Source organism: Apium graveolens, chromosome 2 (assembly GCF_009905375.1).
Source record: "Apium graveolens cultivar Ventura chromosome 2, ASM990537v1, whole genome shotgun sequence".
In the NCBI taxonomy this organism is placed as follows: domain Eukaryota; kingdom Viridiplantae; phylum Streptophyta; class Magnoliopsida; order Apiales; family Apiaceae; genus Apium; species Apium graveolens.
In genome coordinates, this window is record NC_133648.1 from 158,687,529 (window position 1) to 158,710,938 (window position 23,410).

Genomic DNA, 23,410 nt, shown 5'->3' on the forward strand with positions numbered 1-23,410 from the left:
GGTGCTTCTTCGTGCTTTCATGGTTGTCGTCTTCTTCCCACAGATGGCGCCAATGTTATGGATTGAAAACTAAGTTATCTATATTGTTGTACTTACTACTAGGGTTTGTGAGCTTCAAGACTCGTTTTGAATGCTCTTGTGTTTCGTGACTCAATCTGCCTTAACAAGATGCCTACATACCTTGTTGATTGCCAAGGATCAAGTCAAAAATGTAGTTCTTGGTGATGCTTGCCCTCAGGACTATGGCAGCAAGGGCTCACCAAGGACGTAGTGACTTTCATGTCCATCGAGGACTGAGTCTAAAATGTCATTCCAGGTAATGGCCTCGTGGCTTGTAGGACGCCTTCACGATTTTACGATGCTTAAAGCTGTCTTCAAAATGTGGTTTCATGGTAGTGACGTTTGGAGCTCTTGTCCCCAAAACATTCCGCTAAAGTTGAAGGGGTAAGACCCTTTATATAGATGTTTAGAGTCTAGGAATTAGGGTAGAATTGGGTGACTTGATGGGCAATCTCCACCTCTGATTGGACTTTGGAGTCCTAGAAAGCAGAAATTAGTTTCCTTCTGAATATAGGTTGCTTGGAGGCTACTTCTTGTAGAAGTAGTTACTTATTTGAACATATTTATTGGGCTGTTTAATTAGCCCCTTATTAATTATGAAATTAATAAATAATTAGGACTTTGGGCCTCATTAACTGGGATTTTCCCTTTGACCAAATCAGGTCTGATTAATGCGACATTAACTTCGCAATTAAGTTTATTTTTATTCCCTATCAACAGTCTTCCTCCTTAAAAAGATTCTATCCCGGAATCAGTTTAGAAATAGATGTGAATATATTTCTCGCATGACAACCTCGATTTCTCACGTTGACTTTGTATTATTTGATCGCTTCACAAAATTTTCACTCATCTATCAAATATGTTTGAGAGTACTCATTTTATAGTTCTATGATCTCTACATGTTGTTCCACATACGCTATGTCTGGCTGGAAGTTTATTTTCTCATTTTCAATCATATATTTGGCGTTGACGATAAAATTCTCTAACATCGATAGGTGGTACATGTTATAAACTTGTCCACTGTTCGGTAGTAGTTTTAACTCGTAAGCTGACTTTCTTAGTCCTTATTTCAAACGGTTTGATAAACCTTGGGCTCTATATTTCTTTCCTTCTAAATTCCATTACTTCTCTCTGTCCCTACGAGTTTGGTTCACATATTTCTTTTGTTTGACCTTGGATGCTACTAGCCAGATCCTGATATGGTATATGATCACTTTCATCTATTTCCTTAACTGGGGTCGGAGTATCCTTCACTTACCAACTTCTCCCCAACCCAAGGGTGAACGATTTCTTCTTCCGTACAAAGCTTTGTAGCCATTCCCATGCTCGCATGATAACTCGTTATTGTTGGTAATTCAATTAACGCCCACCGATCAGTTCTTCTTCCTTTAAAAATCAACGGCGTGGACTATTATCACATCTTCCATTACTTGAATGATTCTTTCATTTTTTTAGTTCCCCTTACGTTCTCTTACTCACGTTAAAGTCTTGTTCCTCAAAGTTTGCTCATTCTGATGTATTATCTCTGTAAGTTTCTTATGTAAGAAATTCTGGTTGCAGTCCCACACACTCATCTTTTTTCGCACGCTTGGCGTCAGGTTTAAATTTTCTTTCTGTAGTCACGTAAAACACATCGTGGTCCCTTTCTCATCTCGAAAGAAGCACCATTTCGTACGGTGTAATTGATTGAGACGTTTTAAAATCTTGGAACGCTCAGCTTCCACTATCTGTCGAACTTCTTTAATCATTTCCCGTATAATATTGTTAGTACTATGATAGCTTCAATATAACGACTCGTGTATTTTTGAATTATTTAAATATGTAACTATGAAATTATTAAATAAATAAAATATGTGTATTGGTTTTGACCGCTTTGTGTTGTTTGATTAGTAACTATGTACGATTTATGGTGTACCGGGTTGTCCGCGTGATTAATTATAGAGTCACATTGAATTGTTTTCACTTTCAAAAGTGGATTAAGTGCAAATTTGTTTGCATAAATATTTGGAATGTCACTAAAATTGTTTTTATGGTTCTATAACTACAATAATTATTTTTGGGATTTTATAAAATTTAGAAATAAACATTTCATCAATTTTTTAACCTTGTATGATTTTCTGATTACATTTATTTATAAAATCTGTATTTAATTCCAGAATTCTTTAAAAATTATGAAACTCATATTTATTGAAGGTTGGAATATTTCGAGAATTTTAAAATTATTTTAGAAATTTTTGGGATTTATTTTACCCGCGTGTTGATTCGTTAATTGTTAAAAGTGGGTATAAATTGTGTTTCAAAACTTATCTTAAAATTTCAGAATCTATGTTTTTATAAACTTCGGGATATTTGTAACATTTTAAGACTATTATCGTGATTTTCTGAAATTGTTTTCAGTGCAGCTCGGTTCTTTAATTGTAAATTGTGGGTACGAGTTGCGTTTCAAAAATGCATTAAAACTTATGAAAATTTTATTTTATTAGTTTCGGGATTTTTAGAAAATTTTAAGACTATTTTGATAATTTTCGGAATTTATTTTAGGTGCAACTTGAGTTCGTTAAATTCCAAAAATTGGGATAAAATGAGACTGTCAGAATAAGACAAAGGGCACGTGGCAAGATTTTGGCTATTCTCAGATACGTGGCAGCAGTATATTTGTTATCGTGTTGTTGCTGTATAAACCGAAAAAGAAACAAAGGGGATATAACCCCCCATGCTATGTTCTTCCTCTTCTTTAATTCATTATCCTCCTATATTTTTCTTTCCCCTGCCGCCGCATACTTTCCGGCCGCCGTAGTTTCCCTTCTTTCAAGCATCTAGCCGTCGTTCTCTATATTTCTCGGTGACCTGTCTGTTCCAGCCGTATGACCTCGATTCAGTCGGGGTTGTAGGTGAAGGTATATACACACACATATGTGTGTATCACGATGGAGGTACTGTGGTTGTGCGGTCTTTTATTTGCGTTTGTGTTGTTGCTGTAACGATTACTGCTGTTCTGTGCTTTTAGCTTTTCCGATTGCCGTCGGGTTATTTTCCCACAGCGTGATCGGTGTGTGTCCCTTTGCGTGGTTTTTGTTCCTTTGCGATGTTGTTTGTTTCGGGGTTATCCGATTTTGGATATGTTCGATTAGGTTTTGATTGGATTATCTGAATATTTTCTGAAATTTTCGAATGAACATTTATTGTATTTGTTCGAGTTATTTTAGTAAAAATTTAGGTGAATCCCTGAAATTATTGGAATTAATTGTTTACGTGTGTATTTTAATCGGTAGAATTTAGCGTTGGAAACCCAAATTAATCGTGTACCCGCGGATTTTACCGCCATCTGCGATGAATTTCGACGAGCGGATGGTGGACGGTGATGAGCTAATTCTGAGTCCTAATATGAATAATTATATAAAATACGAATAATAGTAATAATTGAATAATACCGGTGATTGGGAATTTATGATTATTGGATTAATTGTTGGATTGTGTTGATTTGACGTCGAGTTGTTCGATGGGTTAGTCCGATAAATAAAGGAAGTGCTCCCCGATTTCCGAGAAATCAAATTTCAGAAATATGGGAGCGATCCAATAATTATCGAGACATCGAGCGAATATATATAAATATATGAGCATATGTTTTATACGAAACCTGATTGTGTGTTGTGGTGAAATGTTTTGCCAAAACCAATAACCCTAACTTTGTACAATGAGGAATATACGTATTTTCTGAAAACGAACACCAAACCAATTTTCAAAAATGTGAACCCTAAGTGATACGTCTATTATTATATGAAGTATGTTATGAGTCGGGTTTTGTTAACGTTCGGGTAGATTGTTAGCAAGGATATGTCAAGCATAATCGAAAGTCTAAATTAGGGTATTTCGACTCTGTAGGTTCTAGTCGGAAGGCCTGAGAATTGGCATTGGACAAAAGATAGTTTGGTGGTCAGTCGAAAAGCTCAGTAAGGTTCCAATCAAAGGACTTAAGTGTTGAGGTCGAATCCAGGTTGATCTAGTGGATAGACAATAAAGCCTGAGCGACAGAGTCGACTCAGAGTTGATCAGTAATAGTTGTAAAGCCCTGTAAGGCAAGTACTTCTAAACCTTTTTCGAAATATAATGCAAATATTTCTAAATTCTCTCGTGGCATATTGTTAAGTATTCAAAATAGCTTTGTTTTATATTTTAAGTACCTTGAATCCTTCAGCCTTGAACTTGAGCCACATCATTTGATTCTGGGATCCGTAAGCCTTATTCTTCGTGAACCATTTCTTGCTGATTTCCAGATACTAAACCACACAAATATGACATCACTCTCCAAATATATAACCACCAAACACCAAACACTGGAACATAATTATTTAAACATCCAGAAACTTTTATACTCAACCATACCTTGTGACATCAAAGAACTAAACCTTGTAAAATTATTATTCATCTAATACCCGATTCTCCTACAGGCTGAAGGCCATTTCATATACATACTTCGATACCCCCTTGTGATACTCATGAAGTGCATCATGCCTTTATACAAATGTTTCATCACTGTTGATTATGATCTTGTTTTATTAAATTATATTGTTTATCATATTGAATTGCTTTAGAATTGGATAGTTTTCTTTATGTGGACCAGATTCATGGTCAGACCAGATTCGTGCTCAAATTAGGCCAATGTGTGCCTTGGATCCAGTTCGTAGAGCAGAGATGTGTGCCTTGCTCGGGGTTAGTGCGTGACTGATCAGTAGCCTAACCTTGGTTTTAAAATTTAAAATATATATCCAATTCTAATGATAAGTTAATAAGAAACTTGATTCCTCTGAATCATCTTGTTTGATCATCGTTTAACCTCAGTTATTGATATTGTGACTTGCTGAGCTAGTTAGCTCACTCTTGCGAATCTTTTTATATATTTTACAGTTAAAAAGGATATGGATGATAGTGAAGTTCCTCAGTCCAAAGTGCGAGCTATAATTCCAGTTTGAGTTGGATCGAGCTAGCAGGAGCTTATTACGGTAGTGAGATAGTAAGATTGTAAGAATAATTTCATTATCAGTTGTATGTTAAATTAGTTGGGATTTGGTACATTGTAATAAAAATTAAGGTTGTGGCTTGTTTTCATACTTTAACCTGTTGCGATCCATGGTTATGTAAAACAGGGTCATTACAAATAATATTGCATGTATAGGTTTATATAATATGTATGTGTTGTGGACCCCAAACTTCTGACCCGGGTTTGGAGGGCGCCACATTCAAGGTCGTATCTGTTATTCTCGCCAGCGTCTTAGAATATCAGTATTTCTTGAGAACTGCTACCAACGGCCTTTAAAGGGCATGTACGATATTCTTTGCCTTTTGTCATCTCTAACAATAACATCCTTCATCTTTCTACTTTGTCCTTCGTAAGGGATATCGACGGTCTTTTCCTTAAGCTTGCGTGGTAAGTATACCTACACGACTTTCCAGTTAACGTTAGGAGATTCTCTTAATCGCTCCTAAATAAAAGGTAAGCCGCTAGATGTATCTCTAATGGTCTGGATAGTTCTCTCGTTCTACCTGTCGATTTGAGAACTCTAAGTTGTGCATCTGCTCATTCTTTTTCACCAAATACTTTGGGGAAATAATCCAGTTGTGAAATTAAATCTTGGGTCATTGCGTAGCGCAATTTCCACGGGGTCTCTCTGTCACCAATTATCTCTTCTGTGTTCATAACAATTTTATCGAGTGGAGATCTATCATTTCATAATAAAATAAGCAGTCTTATTCAACATATAACTCAAAATACCCAAATAGCATGATGGCTTACTTGGCTCTTGATAGTCCTCCTTCAAAATTTATTAAAATTAACTCTTAATCATATTCGGGTCATTTACAAGCCGCAATCACCAAAATTTTATTCCTTGAGTACTTACCTACTCAATGACATCTCTTTTCATATTCGGTCATGACTAGTATCCTCTTAAGTTTCTAGGAATCTTTAATTCTTCCTGTCACATAATAAAGGGTTCTCTTCGTATTATCTTAACTTTTAAAATTCATTCGTGCAATCTGTCTCATCAGTTGTCCCGAAATTTGTTATCCTCAATCTATCTTTTCCCTATTAAATATCGACCACCACTTGGTCTTTCCTTGATAATAATAGATTTCTCAATCATAACCTAGATCAATTTGACTATAGCCCTACCTCATGTTCAGTGTAAGTATACACTTTGAAAAATAATAAAAATAAAATAAATTCTAAATTCTCCTTATAGGTTAAACTCTGTGTCCCTTTCCGCGCGAACCTTATCGCGATTATTCTAGATCATTATTAGGACATCTTATGTCACAGTTCTTAAGTCGCATGGACGTATCATTATATTTTACACAAAGTCCTCTTTTATTGTCAGATATTGCTAATGCCGGGTTGTTACAAATCTTACCTTTCCTAATCTTACCTTTCCTTTTTAAAAACCCTATTCTTCGAATTCATACACGTTTTGTCATTCCTGGATTCATTAAGTACTCATCCTGATAAAAATTTTATACGATATGTTTTAAACATGTTATTACCTCTTTTCATAATTTTACCCATCAATATGTTTCAATGGCACAATCATAGCACTGAGTTTTCAATATCATATTACCGCAACTGGTTCTCAACTATACCTCTCTTTTTTCGAAAGGCAATCATCCTTGAAATAATGATTTTCACGATGTTGTTGTAATTTAGACAATATTAATATGATTTCAAAATCCAATATCTCAATAAATAATGAACTCCGAATAAAAAAATTGCAATACTCAAGATGATATATGAACTGGAAGAAAGAATACAAGGATTATTCTTCCATGTCCTTAGAATTTTATATTACGATATTATTATAGAATGTTCGTCGAAAGCAATGGTTGATGGATAATAACATCATATGAATGATGATTGTAAGATTTTCTTTTTGGAAGAAAAAATTTCTTTTCAAATAAGGAAAGAAAATCTCGAATAGCATTATCACTAGAAGGTTAACTATTAAAGTTTCAAAAATAATGTTACTCGAAAAGAAGGAATTATACCTCATGATAACAAAGAAGAGTATATTGTTGTTCAGTGACTTTATGATTATAAATAAATATTCGTTATATAAACAAAAAATAGAACACTTTATGTGTTAGGTCTGTAATACAACTATAGAGGGGGTAAATATAGTTTATGCAAACAATCCGATAAAGCTTAAACAGAATCAACAATTTTTATATTAACAGATAAAAACTGATTACAAAAATACTCTCTCAAAGGATGAACAATTATCCTCGAGCGCTGCTAGGTTATTTGTAACGACCGAGAAATGACGCTCATATTATATCTTAATAAAGGTGATTTATGTGTTTTATTATATCATTAATTGTGTTGAGTCATAAAACCCTAGTTGTTATGTGCTACGTGTATCCTGTTTCAGTCAGAATGTATTCTGGATAATTATCGGGTGATTTACTATTAATTAAATGTCTTGTTATTCCCAATCAATGTTACAAAAATTGCAGAAGGGGGGGTGAATGTAATTCTGGCATATTTTCTGATTTTAAGAATGTTCTTACTTAATATACAACTGTGTTTGATTTTGAAAAAAGTGCGGAATAAAAAGAAAATAGAAATCAAAACACAAAGTAATAAAACACAAGGCTTTAAAACTTTCTGGTGGATTTCAACTTAACCACCAGAGATATATATATAAATAAGAACTCTGTGATGCTTGAATAACACACAGCTACTTACAAGTAAACTTACAGAATTATTGAGAGATTCTTAACAGATACAGCTTTTTCTATCTCTCTTGAAATAATTCTATCTAACTCAGTTCTTTGTTCTACTTGCTACACTTGGTTTATATACCACCAAGATACATGATTAAAAAGACAAACAAGTAAAACAAAATTGTTTCTAGTCTTCTTTCAATCTGCTTCATTACTCTATCCAGCATCTTTGAATATCTTCATATTTGCATGGAAATGGTAATGCTTCTTGTTCTCTAAATCCTGCAATTTGGCTGCCACATTCCTTTTGCAAACACCCGACGCATGTGACCGTGTTGTCACTGTCAACTGCTATTTTAAATTAGATCATTCTCCAAGACTTTGTTGGTCATCTGTTGGGAGCCTTTGTTGATCATCCATCGGGAGTCTTTGTAGACCATCTGTCGGGAGCCTTTTCTGCCACTTGACTCTATTTCACTTATATAGAATTACAAGACATCTTATATTTATAATTAGTCACCTTATTCTGTATATCAAGCTAGTAGCCAACATGACTTAGAGAATCCTACAGAATCTACTCAACTAATACATTATTGTTTGCAGATATATGCTATAATACTTATTGTTACATAAGCTATATTCTCGATGGATGTTCAGAGGTCATCTATCGGGACTATAAAGGTCATCTGTTGGGACTATTATAGAACATCCATCGAGAGCTACAAAATCACTAAGTTAAATCTACTAAGGTGTTTTGTTAAACTTATCATCAAGTTCACAACATATACCTAAAAATCTCCCCCAATTTATGTCTATAGAATTGTAGCCATAAATTAAGACAAACTTGATAATAACAAAACACCCCAAATCTACAGATTGAATTATGGTAGATAAAACTAGTAAGTGCTACAATTTATTTGAAAATTGAACAAAGTAAAGTGTACAAATAATTCTCACAATCATTATCAAGGTGCTCCTCTAGTCCGAGCAGATTATTTCTATTTCCTTGATTGTCTGGATTTCTTCCCAAGCTTCCTGTTATTTTCTTCTATTTGATTTTGGAGTTGTCTGTGGAATTCAAGTTCTTCAGCATCTGATAGATCCAGCTTATCTTGTATTTCCAATAGTGTCTCATTGCTAGAGATACTCAATTGGTCATTCAGTCTGATGAATCTTCTAACACCCTTGTCATCCATGAATTCCATCAGCCAATAAGGCCTCAAATGCACTCTTTTTCCTGTGAAGGGAATTGATATAGTCTTTGGGAGTGCATATTTTGCTTTATTTCTCCTTAGATCTTCTATCTTCTTTAGGACCAATTCCTTGCAGTTATATTAAATCCAAAGTTTTTCTTGAAGGATGAGAAGATCTTTATCAGTACAGAGCAGCTTTCTTGAAGAATCCTGTGAAGAGGCCATGTGATTTCTTTCCCTCCCTTGTACTTGAACACCAATCTTTCAGGGAGATTTCTGTGAGCATCAATTGCTCTCACTTCTTCTAGTTCATCCATGTAGAGATTAATCTCTATAAAATTCTTTGATATCACAGATGTATAGAAGATCTCCCTTGTTAACAGTTGGTTGAGCTTTGATTAGGGCTTTGGATCTGAAACTCATAGGCTTGACCTTCTTGATTGCTCTAGACTTTGTTTTCTTTGGCTTGTTGAAGATAGGTAAATTGAGTTCAGGAATTGGCAAACTTTCCCAGTCTATTGGCTCATCATTGGGAATAATAGGCTCACCATGAAAGTTCTTTGTTGGATCCACCTTGAATTCCTCATGCACCACTGAGGGTTTAGATGTTTGAGTTGTAGAAGTAGACTGGTTGGGAATGTAGTATTCCAATTCCTCATCACTGAAATCCAATTTTCTCTTGATTCTTTGCTTATATCTTGGTTTCTTTGTCTATTGAGGTTCATTGAGCATTTTCTGATCCTGAGCTTTAGCTGTCACAGGTTCTTTGCTTCTTCTATTTGAGCTTTTTAGCATCTAAAGCATCCTGCTTCTTTTCTTGCTTGATTCTTTCTTTTTCTTCCTTCTTAGCTTCTGCAAATTGAGGGTGTCCAGCCACCACACAGATTTCTTTACCATTCCTGTAGATCTTGGCAATTCTTCTTTTCAGCACTGAATTAGTTGGATCTTTAAAGAAAGCAATTGTTAGGTCACACACACTATAGAAGGGGGTTGAATACAGTGTTTACTACAATCAAATCGAATTAAGAACACAAGTATGAAACACAAAATAATCTTATTAATAAAACAGTATTACAATGGAACCGTTCTCTCTCAGTGATGAACAAATATCACGAGAGCTGCTAGGGTTACAATGAATAATATTCTCAATTAAGATAACACTTATAGTGTAAACCCTATGTTGTGTTTATATAGACACACAGTTACAAGATAAACTTCTAATTGATATCGAACATAAGTTTGTATCCTAAAATATATCAACTAGTTATATTTTCTTCCAAGTATTCTATTCTTAATAGAATTCTTCTCCATGCATATCTCTTCTTGTGTTTGCCTTAATCTTCTTTCCTTCAATCAGTCGTCTTCCTTATCTAAACGTCTTCTTAAGTCCTGATATTATCTCCTGATAAATATCTTCTGATATCTTAAGTTCTGATATCTTAAGTTTTGACTTCAGTATAAGTACTGATTTCCAGTTAAGTCCTGATTTGTCCTGTTAGTTAAGATCTGAAAACTAAACACAAATCATTATTAGACATGACATCACAAATATATCTAACAATCTCCCCCAACTTGTAAATTAGCATAATATACAAGTTCAATAGATATTTGATGATGTCAAAAACATTAAGTACAAATGCATATGAGAATTTGGCTAAGTAACTACAACTCACAGTCCTTGTAGCTTTTACCATCCTTAAAGTCTGATATCAGCTTTAGCCTGTATATCCTTCAAAATTTATCAACTATAGTTCTTGACTCGGCTTTAGTGTGTAATCTCTTTAATGTCAGGAGTTGTTCTGAGATAGTTCTTCAACAGACTTCTCTCAGCATATTCAAGTTCATTCTGCATCATCCTTTTTGCATCTTTAAGTTCAACTGTATCTTCACCTGTTTAAAAGATAGCAGCCCTGAGATCATTTATTTTTGCTTTCCTTATATCCTGATCCAGTCTGATGGCATAGGCTTTATCAGACTCTAGATTGAATTCAAGACCTTTAATACCAAGAAATGTAGTGATGATTTTGGCGGTATTAGGCTTCATCTCAACTATATCACCATTGTAAGCTCTGTACTTAAGATAGTATGGTCTGTCAGACTTTACAGAGTAAAGTTTCTTCTGCCTTTGAATATCAGATTTTAAGTAACTGGAAGCACCATCTGTTGACCTATTTTTCACTTGAAGTAGAAATAAAACATGTTGCAATTCTTCAAAGTACTTCAAACGAATAGCATTTTTTCTAATCTGGAATACCTTCCCATCTGTCATGAAGTATAGCATGATATCTTCTTTTAATACAGAGTGGTAAACCATTTGTACAGACTCCAGTTGATTCAATCTTTCAGGAGTTGTTCCCACTCCTGGGTCACTCAAAGAAGTTGGATCAGAGGTAGTATTATTTACTCTGTTTTCTTTAGAACTACCCAATCCTGATTTGTCTCTAGCTTCCTTTCCTCGAATAACTCTTGCTTCAAATCCACTTGATGTAGTCTTCAAAGGTTGAGTAGATTGTTGAGCTTTAGTGAACCCAGGTAGAAGAATATTTGAAGGTTTAACATGAGCAATGTCAGAGGTTTCATTTCCTTTATCTTCTAATATCAAGCCAACTTGAGCTCTGTCAGAGGTTGCTTGCTTCATTGTCATATCATAATTTACTAAGTCCTGATCTTGAACAACATGAGCTCTGTCAGAGGTTGTTTGAATATTCTTCTTCTTCAAAATCAGACTAGTATATTCATCAGAATTTACTTCCAGATCCATAATTGCATATAAACCTTTACAGGTTTATCAACTTTTGCTTTACCATTGAATCTTGGATCTACCTCTACTTGTGATTTGTCTTTGGATTCAGATTTGGTTGCCTCAGAGTTTGTCTTCTCTTTAATCACAATGCCCTTAGGCTTTAGAGGTTTCTTTGCAGTAATAGAAGCTTTAGACTTGAATTTGTCATTTTCTGCTTTAAGTCTGGCTTCTTCTATCTTCAGACTTTCAAAGTCTATTCCTGGATTGTCTTTGAGAAATAGTCTTTTTGAAATTTCATCATCCAGCTTCTATAACTTGGGGTCTTGATAGTATACTGATGTTTCCTTCCCCTTAAGCTTCAGTGTCTGCATAAACTTCTGTGATTCTTGACTTTCACCCTGTATCAGAACATTAGGCTTAGTCAGAACTTGCTTATCAGAACTTTTTCTTCTATCAGCATCAGAAGTTGATCTCTGTGTAGAAGTTCCTACTTTCCTGGATGAAAAGCCTTTGCCTTGTTCATGACCTCTACCCCTTTCAGAGTTTCCCTGGTCATCATTTCCATCATCCTTTTTCTTCAGTGCTAAATCAGATTTGCATTTGGACTTAATCACTTTCTCCCCCTTTTTGGCATCATCAGGTAATAGGAGAGAGAGAAGTAATTCCACTGAAGATTGGATTTCATTTAGTTGAACTTGTTGAGAAGCTTGATTCTTTAGTACTTCATCAATCCGAGCTTGCTGTTTCTCCTGAGCTTTCTCAATAGCCTCAACTCTGTTAAAGGTAGGCTTGAAAAACCTGTTCTTATCCAGTTTAACATTCATGTCTTGCTGAATCAGGGTTTCTTGAATTTTATTCACCTTGTCTTGAGTTATTGAGTGTTGACCTTGAAGGTGCCTTGTACTCAATGCAGTAACTCTGAGCTGTGCTTTGAAATCATCATTCACCAGCATCTCATCAGATTTAGCCAGGTGCTCAGCAAGAATATTTGCAGTAGGAACAAAATCAACTTTGTTCCACTCCTTTATCCATTCTTTTCCTCTTGGAGTTTCACTCCAAGGTACTGGTGCATCCTCTCTAACAAAATTTTTAATCAATTCAGCTTTATTAACTGCTGGTAGAGGTGCATGTCCTGAAGGACCAGCTGCATCAGCATTTTCATTTATAGCAGGTTCACCAGTATTTTCAGCATTTGTAGCATCAGAACTTACAGAGCCTGCAGAATCAGCTTCCTCTGATAAAATTATAGTGTGTGAGGCTATAGAGGTTTCAAAATCATCCTTTAAGTTCTGATCAACATCCAAATTCTGATGCTCACCTAATATCTGATCTTCATCATCTGGATTTAGAAGAGGTGTTGTTGGAATATCTGCATTGATATCAGCATCTAAAATTTATGGTGTTGGTGGTGTTTGTTGAGGAATAGTTGGAGCTTCCAAGTACAGAACCTCAGGCACAACCAAGTTGTGAATATCTACTTCAGCACTTGTACCTGGGTCTTCAGCATGTACTTGTTCAAGGATAGGAGACACAGGAGGTGTAGGCACTCTGTCTTGAGCAGTGTCTTGAATTGGTGACAGTGGAGGTATAGATTCAGTGGCTTCAGCAAATTATGGTTGTGTAGATGGAAGGGATTCAATCACAATTGGTTCCTTTGGGATCAAAGATTCCTGATCCTCTTCCTTAGCTGCTGCTTCGAAATCCTCTGAATCTAACTCAGCTGTGTCCCTGTTAGCTCTTTGTTTCTTCCATCTCTTCAAGGGTGGAGAGACTTTGGGAGCTTTGTCATCAGAATTTCTCTTTCTAAGCCTTTTGAGGGGCCTAGAACTCCCAGTTTCCTTTATTTTCTGAGGAGACACTTCCTCAGCTGCTTTTACAACAGGTTCTGATATTTGAACCTATGCCTCATCTTCTGATTCATCTCTCAGAATCATCCTCCTTCTCTTTTATTGTGTCTGAGGTACAGTCTTTGTCCTTTTTGCTCTAGAAGAAGAAGGCTTCACAGTAGGTGCTGATGGTTGATTGGCATGATCTGATGTTTATGGTTGTTGAGTGACAGGAGTAGCTACTGATGGCTGTTGTGTGTTGGTGGGTTGGACATCAGGATATAGCAATGAATATGTAGTAGCATCAGCATTTATAAGGGCTTGCTTTACTGATAAAGGAATGCTAAGAGGTCTCAAAACTCCCTTCTTGTTGTCAGTAGTGAAAAGATCAGTAAAAGCCCTTTTTGCTAACTTAAAAGGTTCTATGAGTTCACCTGCTAGTTTTGGTTCATCTGATATACAATAATCATAAATTAACTAACAAAACCTAGCAAAGTAAACTATATTCATGTCCTCTTTCATTTGATCTCCTATAAAACATAACACAGTCTTTCCATAATCAAAATAAGACTGGTTTAGGAGTGCATACCCAATTTGTTATGTCAAAATAGGAATGGCATCAAAATTTAAGCATTTGTTGGCAAACGTCTTCGTGATGCAATTCAAGAAGAAGCTCCATTCCTTTCGAATATATGGGCATTTGAGTTGACCCAACTTAGCCAAACTCCATTCATACCCAAGATTAGCCATCATTTGTTGTAGCAAGGGCTCCTCCATAGCAGAACTGAATTGACAAGATTCAGGTAGGTGTAGAGCTTTACGAACTGCTCCTGGAGTAACAACATACTCAACCTCATTTGTTGTAAATACGATGCTTGGAGTCCCATGCTTACCACCATCATCATAATGTCCAGTACGCCAGAATGTCAGAAATTGAGTTCCAGATATACTGGATGGCTGTGTCAATGCAAACCCAATTTCACTATGAGATAAGAAATCCTGAATAAAATGAAATTCAGAAGGAGCTTCACTCTTAGTGAGAATGGCAGCATAGTTGTTGGGGATGAACTTTTTTCCATTAAAGATTATATCCTTGGATGCCATTGAAAACTAGTGAGAATTTAGAATGCCTGAAAAGTGTTTGATAAAATGTCTGTATTGTAAACCGTCAGAAAATATGAGAGAGTAAGAAAAAGAGAGAGTAAATAGAATAGAAATGTAAATAAAAGATTTGAAAATCTTTTATCTCTTTTACTTATACACCCCATGTTACAACAGTTATTGAGAAGTGGAACAGACGTTACACTTGTCAGGCATGCAGCAGTTAAGACAGTAGTTAATGGGCACGGGAAATAATAAATGATTACTATGCACATGCAGTTTTAAAAAATACTGTTCCCACTAAACAAATGATTATGACTATCTTTATCTCACGTAATCCAATATTCTGATAAAATATTACCGTTTAAGTATTGACTTCAAAATAAATCAAGGAAATAAATACTGCCACGTAAGCATCAGAACTTGATTATTATCAGAATTTAAAAGTCATCAGAATATGGCTTCTTTACTCAAAAAGTGAATGTTTATTTCTGTAATTCTTCACACAAATACTGATATGGTTTCAATAGAACTTAATCATCAGATGTTCCTTCAGAACTTGTCCTCAGAATTTATGCAACTGACACTTAAACTGTTCATCTAAAATAACATTGATCACCACAATAATTTTCATCATTCATATGGAGTGTAAGTGTGTGCATTAAGCTAAATATCAGACAAAGAGTAAAGTCTTATTCACTTCAGTACATCTTAGAAATAAGGCATATCTAAGAACTTTGCTTAAAATCTGTCATTAGTCTGAAGTCTACTCTAGAATGAGTTCATGAATGAGTCCACCTCAACTGTTTTGTGCTCATTTTATGCATCTTTTGAAATTCTTTTTACGGTGGCTTCTCAGTGTAAGTGAGTCACGACTGATTATCAGAATTTATGCTATTATCAGAGTATTTCTCCAGTAATCAGAGAATGTGAAAAGTCACCAAGAAAATTTTATTTTGCTTTTCTAATGCATATTACTTAATACCAGCAATGCACTTGGGTCTTCCCTTCCACATATATTTTTCTCTAGATCTCAAAGGAGTACCTGATATTTATTTCTTTTCTTTTCTTTTCTTTTTCTTTTGATAAGTGAGATTTATCAGCATTTAGTACATCCATAAGATTTACCAACATCAGAACTTAACAGATAAAAAGCACTATTCTAGTTTTTGACTTAGTAATAAGATACACAATGTAAACTTAACTAAGCTCAATATCAGAATTTGCTTGTGTTAAAAGATTTCCACATAAACAATTACTTCAAACATGGGATCTTTAGTATATTAAATACTACTAGATCAACATTTAGCACAGTTATCCTCATTGGATTAAATAGTCACAGAAACATTCATATCACCATCAGAGTTTAGAAATCCACATCAGACAACAATCAGCACTTAAGGAAATTTCAATTTAAGCATAGACTACATAAAGATAGTAATATCTGTAAATACTGATCATAAAGTCTGATGTATCAGAACATAAACTAAGCAGATTTAGAGAAAGAACCTGAAACCATTCCAAGTTCATTTACCGATCCTGTAAAAGCAGCTTCACATAGTGGTTTTGTGAAGATATCTTTTAGTTGTTGATCTGTTGGAACAAAATGCAATTCCACTGTACCTTCCATCACATGCTCCCTTATGAAGTGGTACCTAATGCTGATGTGCTTTGTCATGGAGTGTTGAACTGGATTACCTGTCATAGCAATAGCACTTTGATTATCACAGTAAATAGAGATTTTAGAAAATTCTAACCCATAATCCAGTAGATGATTCTTCATCCAAAGAATCTGTGCACAACAGCTTCCTGCAGCAATATACTCTGCCTCTGCAGTTGATGTGGAAATTGACTTATGTTTCTTGCTAAACCAAGAAACTAATCTGCCTCCAAGAAATTGGCAGCTTCCACTTGTGCTTTTCCTGTCCATTTTGCACCCTACAAAATCGGCAGCTGAGTAACCTATTAGCTTAAAGTCTGATTCCCTAGGATACCACAATCCCAGATCAGCTATACCCTTAAGGTACTTGAAAATTCTTTTCACAGCTCTTAAGTGAGGTTCTCTTGGATCTGCTTGAAATCTTGCACAAAAACAGGTAGCATACATGATATCAAGTCTACTTGCAGTTAGATAGAGTAATGAGCCAATCATACCTCTGTAATCAGTAATATCTACTGATGTACCAGTATCCTTATCCAATTTTGTTGCAATGGCCATAGGAGTGGATGCACTTGAATAGTCTTGCATTCCAAATTTCTTCAACAAATTTCTGGTGTACTTAGATTGACAAATAAAAGTTCCTTCTTCATTCTGCTTGACTTGAAGGCCCAGAAAATAACTAAGTTCTTCCATCATACTCATTTGATATCTTGACTGCATTAGCTTGGCAAACCTTTTACAAAGTCTGTCATTTGTAGAGCCAAAAATGATATCATCAACATATATCTGCACCAAAAGTAAGTCCTTTTCATGGTTGAGATAGAATAAGGTTTTATCAATAGTCCCTCTGTTAAATCCACTTTCCAGAAGAAACTGAGCTAATGTCTCATACCATGCTCTTGGAGCTTGCTTAAGGCCATAAAGTGCTTTATCAAGTCTGTAGACATGATTAGGAAATTTTGAATCTACAAAACCTGGAGGTTGTTCAACTTATACTTCTTCTTCCAATTCTCCATTAAGAAAAGCACTTTTTACATCCATTTGAAAGACTGTAAACTTTTTGTGAGCAGCATAAGCCAAAAATATCCTTATGGCTTCCAATCTAGAAACTGGTGCAAATGTTTCATCATAATCAATTCCCTCCTGTTGAGAATATCCTTTTACAACCAGCCTTGCTTTATTCCTTGTAATTATGCCATCACTATCAGTTTTGTTTCTGAACACCCATTTTGTACCAATAACTGATCTGTCCTTTGGTCTTGGCACTAGAATCCAAACTTTATTTCTTTCAAATTCAGTTAACCCTTCTGGCATTGCTTGCACCCAATCAGCATCTTGAAGAGCTTCTTCCACTTTCTTTGGTTCATCCTGAGAAAGAAAAGAGTGATAGAAATTCATTTGATGTTGCTATTCTAGTTCTTATACCTGCTTCAGGATCTCCAATAATCAAGTCAGGTGTATGTGCTTTAGTCCACTTCCTTGCAGATGGAAGATTATCTCTAGAACTGGATGTTCCCCCATGATCCATGCTGTCTCCATCAACATTTTCTGATGCTCCCCTGAAATTATGCTCTCTGAGTGGATCCTTCAGAATTTGAGTTTCCAGAATTATCAGAATTTGGCCCATCAGAACTTGATGAATCAGAACTTGAAGAGCCTGTTCTAGGTTCTGATGCTTCTTGAGATGTGGTTGGATCTTCAATATGCTCCCCCTGCACAGGTGCATTTTCCTTTGGCGTAGTCACCACAGTTTCATAACATCAGAGTTTAACCCATCAGAGTTTGCAGTATCAGGATTTAGACTATCAGAATTTACAGAATCAGAATTTAAAGCTTCATTCTCAAATCTCACTGATCATGATTATTGAAATCTTCAGGTCCAATAATCCTCTTATCATCAAAAGAGACATTGATAGATTCCATGACAACCCTTGTTCTTAAATTGTAGACTCTGAAGGCTTTTATGGAATGTGGATATCCAATAAAAATTCCTTCATCATCTTTTAGATCAAATTTGGATAGCTGTTCAGGATGAGTCTTAAGAACAAAACACTTGCATCCAAATACATGAAAGTACTTCATATTTGGCTTCTTTTTCTTCACCATCTCATATGGTGTCTTCCATGCTTGTTGATAAGTGTTGCATTCTGAGTAAAACAAGCAGTCTGCACAGCTTCAACCCAAAAGTAGGTTAGTAACTTTGCTTCATCAAGCATAGTTCATGGAGCTTCAATAAGAGTTCTATTCTTTTTTTCAACAACTACATTTTGCTGTGGAGTTCCAGGAGCAGAAAATTCCTGCTTTATTCCATGGTCTTTGCAGAACTCTTCCATGATTAAATTCTTGAACTCAGTGTCATTATCACTTCTTAAAATTTTTACAGAGTCTTTGACCAATTCACTGGACCAAATAAATCAACACCTAGTAGGTGATAAGGCTCAAGAATTGAAGATTTAGTCTTGCTCTTGAATGAACATTTTCTTTGTTTTTTTGCCTTTTGACATGAATCACAAAGGCCATCAGGAGCAAATACTGATTTTGGCAGTCCTCTCACAAGATCTTTCTTGACTAGTTCATTTATATTGCTAAAATTTAAATGAGAGTGTTTCTTGTGCCAATCCCAGTTTTCTTCAATTGATGCTCTACTTAACAGACAGATTGCAGAACCATCAGAACTTGTTAAAAGCTTGGCTTCATAAATGTTACCATGCCTGTATCCCTTTAGAACAACTTTGCCTGTAGATTTGCTTACAACTTCTCAGTATTCTTCAAAGAAATCCACATGATAACCTCTGTCACAGATTTGACTAACACTCAGCAGATTGTGTTTAAGTCCTGAGACTAAAGCTACTTGTTCAATGTTGACATTCCCAAGATTGATATTGCCATATCCCAGAGTTTTTCCCATGTTGCCATCTCCATAAGAAACTCCTGGGCCAGCTTTCTCCACAAAGAATGATAGCAGGGCTTTATTTCCAGTCATATGTCCTGAACATCCACTGTCCAGAACTAGGATGTTTTTCCTGTTGCCCTACAATCACAAAGACCACTAATGATTAGTTTTAAGGACCCAGACTTGCTTGGATCCTTTGGGCTTATTAAGTTTGTTAACATTTGCAGCGGATTTAACATCAAGTTTATGTTAACATTTTTCTTATCAGAATTTACAGTATCAGACTTTGCATCAGAACTTACACTAGAAGGAATAATGCTAACTTTCTTTAAAGAAGGTTTATTTGATAATAATCATAGTACAAACTATGATATTCCTTACAAGTATAAATGGAATGCCATAAACTACCACAATGAAAACAAGGATTTTGTGGCTTAAACCTAACAGACTGACTCTTAACTCCTGACTTAGAAGGTAAGGAGTTTATATTCTTATTCTTCCTGCAAAAAAAGCCAGATATTAGAATTTCCATAGTTATAGCATTTCTTTCTAGGAACATTAGGAACAGGAATATAATAATTACTTTTATTCACACATTCCTTTCATACTTGGCTACTGGTGATATGCTGAGAGCAGCTGTTGCAGCTAAAACTCCACTTGGTGTCGAGGCTAAGGAAGCCATGAACAAGGTAAGCACTTGCTTATACTTTGTGCTGCAAGTATTATTTCCTCGTGTTGTTAATGTCAGTGTTGCCACCAACTTTTGCAGTCTCCTGCTTCTTGTTTATTATGTATCGAAGTGCATAAGCATTAATGTATTTTTTTGTTTCTTTTCAAGGGAGAGCTTGTTTCTGATGACTTGGTGGTTGGTATAATCGATGAAGCAATGAAGAAGCCTTCATGTCAGAAAGGTTTCATTCTTGATGGCTTTCCCCGCACAGTTGTCCAAGCAGAAAAGGTAATTTTGCTCCCTCCTGCCTAGACTATACATGCACACACAAAAATCTTTGTGGAGTTTCATGATGTTTATTCAGATTGTATCATTCTTGTTTAATTTTATTTGTCTGCAGCTTGATGAAATGCTCGAGAAGCAGGGTGCAAAAATTGATAAGGTGCTCAATTTTGCTATAGATGATGCTATTTTGGAGGAGAGAATCACCGGACGTTGGATTCATGCTTCAAGTGGTCGAACTTACCACACTAAATTCGCACCTCCCAAGGCCCCCGGTGTTGATGATGTAAGTTGTTATATGTTTTCTGTCAGAAACATTTAACTGATAATTTTGTTGCTTTATTACTTGTTAAGTATAACACAGCCTTATTCTGAAGTATATTCTGATTTCTGATCAATTTCTGGTCACATGATATTCACATTCCTGCAAACTTTGAATATTATTACATACTTTATCATCTCTCTCTCTCTCTCTCTCTATATATATATATATGTGTGTGTGTGTGTGTGTGTGTGTATGATTCTGGTTGTGTGTCCTCAATTACTTCTTTACTTCAATCCTTTTTGCATGCTCTCCCTCATTTCCTAGTATCAAATGAATACCCGTTATAGGTTGACGGTATAAAAAAGTTGTTCTGATGTGATTTCTACCCTCGTGTTATAGGTTACTGGAGAGCCACTACTGCAGCGCAAAGATGATACTGCAGAAGTTCTCAAGTCAAGGCTGGAAGCATTCCACAGGCAAACTGAACCGGTAGGAATTCCTCATCAGATAAAAACTTTAGCCTCTTCATATTATGATATGTGTGCCTCACTCTGGGTTATGCAATTATGGGTTGAAACTTAAAAAACAAATATACTAAAAGGAGAAAATTTGAAGTACAGTGTACAAACTGAGGTCGATGAGCCATGTCGCAGTTGACTTAGTTTTGGTTTCCTGACCATCTTATGTGTAAGGGAACTCAATAATACATTACTCGTGGAGGTTTACCAAATTAGTAATACGATATGCTCTTTGGTAGGAATTAAAGTTCCCATAGCTTAAATAGTTAAGTAAGGCCAGTTATTAAAAATTATTCAGGATTGAGGCACTTCTAACCTTCCAATTTATGTGTTTTTCCTCTTGAGGTTGCATGTCATGACACATTCAGTTGTGTAGTTTACCAAGGAGATAAGAGGCTTTTGCATACAAGTATTTGATTGCAGGCTGCAGCTACTGCCAATGCCATGTACATCAATTGAGATAAATCTTTAGTTACTAAAAATCAAATTCCAAGTTTCACATTTCACAAGGAATTGTATTACACTTGTTGTGCATAGAGTTGGATACTATGTATCATAGCATCAACTTTTCTGAGTTGTGACTTGTGATCGCATGTGCTGTGGCAGAGTTGAACGAGAATGTTAGTTGACATGTGTCTTTGTTGTATTTCATGGTTAAGTGATAGAATGTGGTCCTGCAGTTTGCCAATTTGCATCAGATAATTAGTGCTGTATGATGTGCTATTGCTCCTAACGAGAGTCAGTGTCTCTCTTACCTAGTATAAGTCCGCATCCAACCACCAAACATTATAATTTGGGCATACCTATACCTACTCGTACAAAAGGGACACAAGTTTGTTGCGAAAGGGCGGGTGATGAATTAGTTTTCCGAAAACTTTTGAAATTTATTTTCAGCTCTTTTCTCCATGTTATTTAGTTCCTAGTGTAATTACATTTTTCTAAATACATCGTCATTGCTGTGTATAGGTCATAGATTACTATGCAAAGAAGGGTGTTGTGGCACAGCTTCCTGCAGAAAAGCCTCCAAAAGAGGTCACAACTGAGGTTCAGAAAGTTCTGTCTTCATGATAAGGATCATTGCTCTTCCTATACTTCAAAAGCAATACTGAAATATTTTCTCCATGTAATCCAGTACATTACTGGGACGGCTTTCTCCCTTTTGCAATAGCATTTTTCTTATGTAACTTAGGCTGTTGAGCTCTATTTCCTAACGAGTTGTGTGAAGATAATGTTGTAACTTCGCAAGAATAAAACTCCCAAATACAATGAAGTATTTTTGGCTTGCAAGTTTCCTCCCTGTTTACATTATACATGTTGAGATGTTCTTTTTACTAGCAATAATTGATTTTGGTCATCTTTGAACGATGTAGTTGTGGGCAAGGTGAAGATTAGACCTTTATCAACTATACGGGGTCTACTGTCTTTCAAAACATAAAAAAAGTGATTAAATATATTATTTGTAAATTATGTAAAAACATACTCCCTCTGTCCCATTGAATTCTATACGTTACTTTTCGGCACGCTTTTCAATGCTCATTTAAAACATAATTCCATAATATTTTTTTTTTAAAAAAAATTTCTGAAAAAAAGTTTCATGTTTAAACTTTTATTCAAAAAAAAAAATTTTGAAAAAAACATTACGGAACTATATTTTATACAGACCTCGAAATACGTGCAAATAGTAAACGTATAGAAATTAACGGGACAGAGGGAGTACTCCATTAGACAAATTTGGGATTGGGAAGCATAAAACCGTTTAAATTCTACGAAGCCAAACCTAAAAATCTTGCTTACAGCATAATAGGATAATGTATTTTAAACTTGTCTTTGCTGGGAAGTGGGAAGGAGTAAAAATGTTGTTTTGGCAAAGACCTCATTTACAAAATTGAACTGTTAGCATTTAGTCATTTCCTATTTTACAATTTCATTTAACAGGAAACTAGTTCGAAAAATGCAAAAAATGTTTAAGTTCTTTATCATGCCAACAGCTTGAGAAAAACCCAATCCATCATTAAAGGGGGGAAATTTAATATTTTAAATTATTTTAATCATTTTTTTTTTACTTTTGACAATTATTTTGTTGTTTCCCAAAAATTTACATTGATAGTTTTAAAAACATCCATAGGCCATAGTTCATATTAATAAATATTTTTTTGTATTTTTATTTATAATTCGCAGTGTTGTAAAAATCGGGATCGGTAAAGATCGGTCAAGTTACCGATTTGGGATTAATTAAAAATCGGGGATTAATCAGAGTAAAAATCGGATGTGTTATAATATTAAATTATATTTAATATATTATTATAATTATATTAGTTATTTATTAACAAATATATATTTATTATATCATAATTTCTATATTTATTCATATTTAAATGAATATAATATTTAAATTTTATTAAATAACTATATATACTCCAATAAAAAAAATTCATAAGAATTAATCGGATTTTAAAAATCAAATGGGTTGAAAATTTTGCAGGAGA

General features: G+C 35.1%; 1 protein-coding gene across 1 annotated transcript; it reads left to right on the forward strand.

Moving 5' to 3' along the window:
- The first annotated feature begins 319 nt into the window (after positions 1-319).
- Positions 320-22,211, forward strand: LOC141695083 (adenylate kinase 4-like). The gene is made up of 6 exons (XM_074499329.1): positions 320-444; positions 19,743-19,878; positions 20,028-20,147; positions 20,260-20,427; positions 20,806-20,895; positions 21,891-22,211. The coding sequence occupies exons 1-6, from the start codon at positions 320-322 to the stop codon at positions 21,990-21,992; spliced, it is 741 nt and encodes a 246-aa protein (XP_074355430.1). The 3' UTR covers positions 21,993-22,211.
- The last annotated feature ends 1,199 nt before the right edge of the window (positions 22,212-23,410 follow it).

Bases quoted from the DNA above. Each gene is read 5' to 3' on its own strand.
- LOC141695083 (XM_074499329.1), top strand. From the start codon at position 320: ATGGCCTCGTGGCTTGTAGGACGCCTTCACGATTTTACGATGCTTAAA. The intron at 19,879-20,027 runs GTAAGCACTTGC...TTTCTTTTCAAG, and splicing joins CTAAGGAAGCCATGAACAAG to GGAGAGCTTGTTTCTGATGA. The intron at 20,428-20,805 runs GTAAGTTGTTAT...CTCGTGTTATAG, and splicing joins AGGCCCCCGGTGTTGATGAT to GTTACTGGAGAGCCACTACT.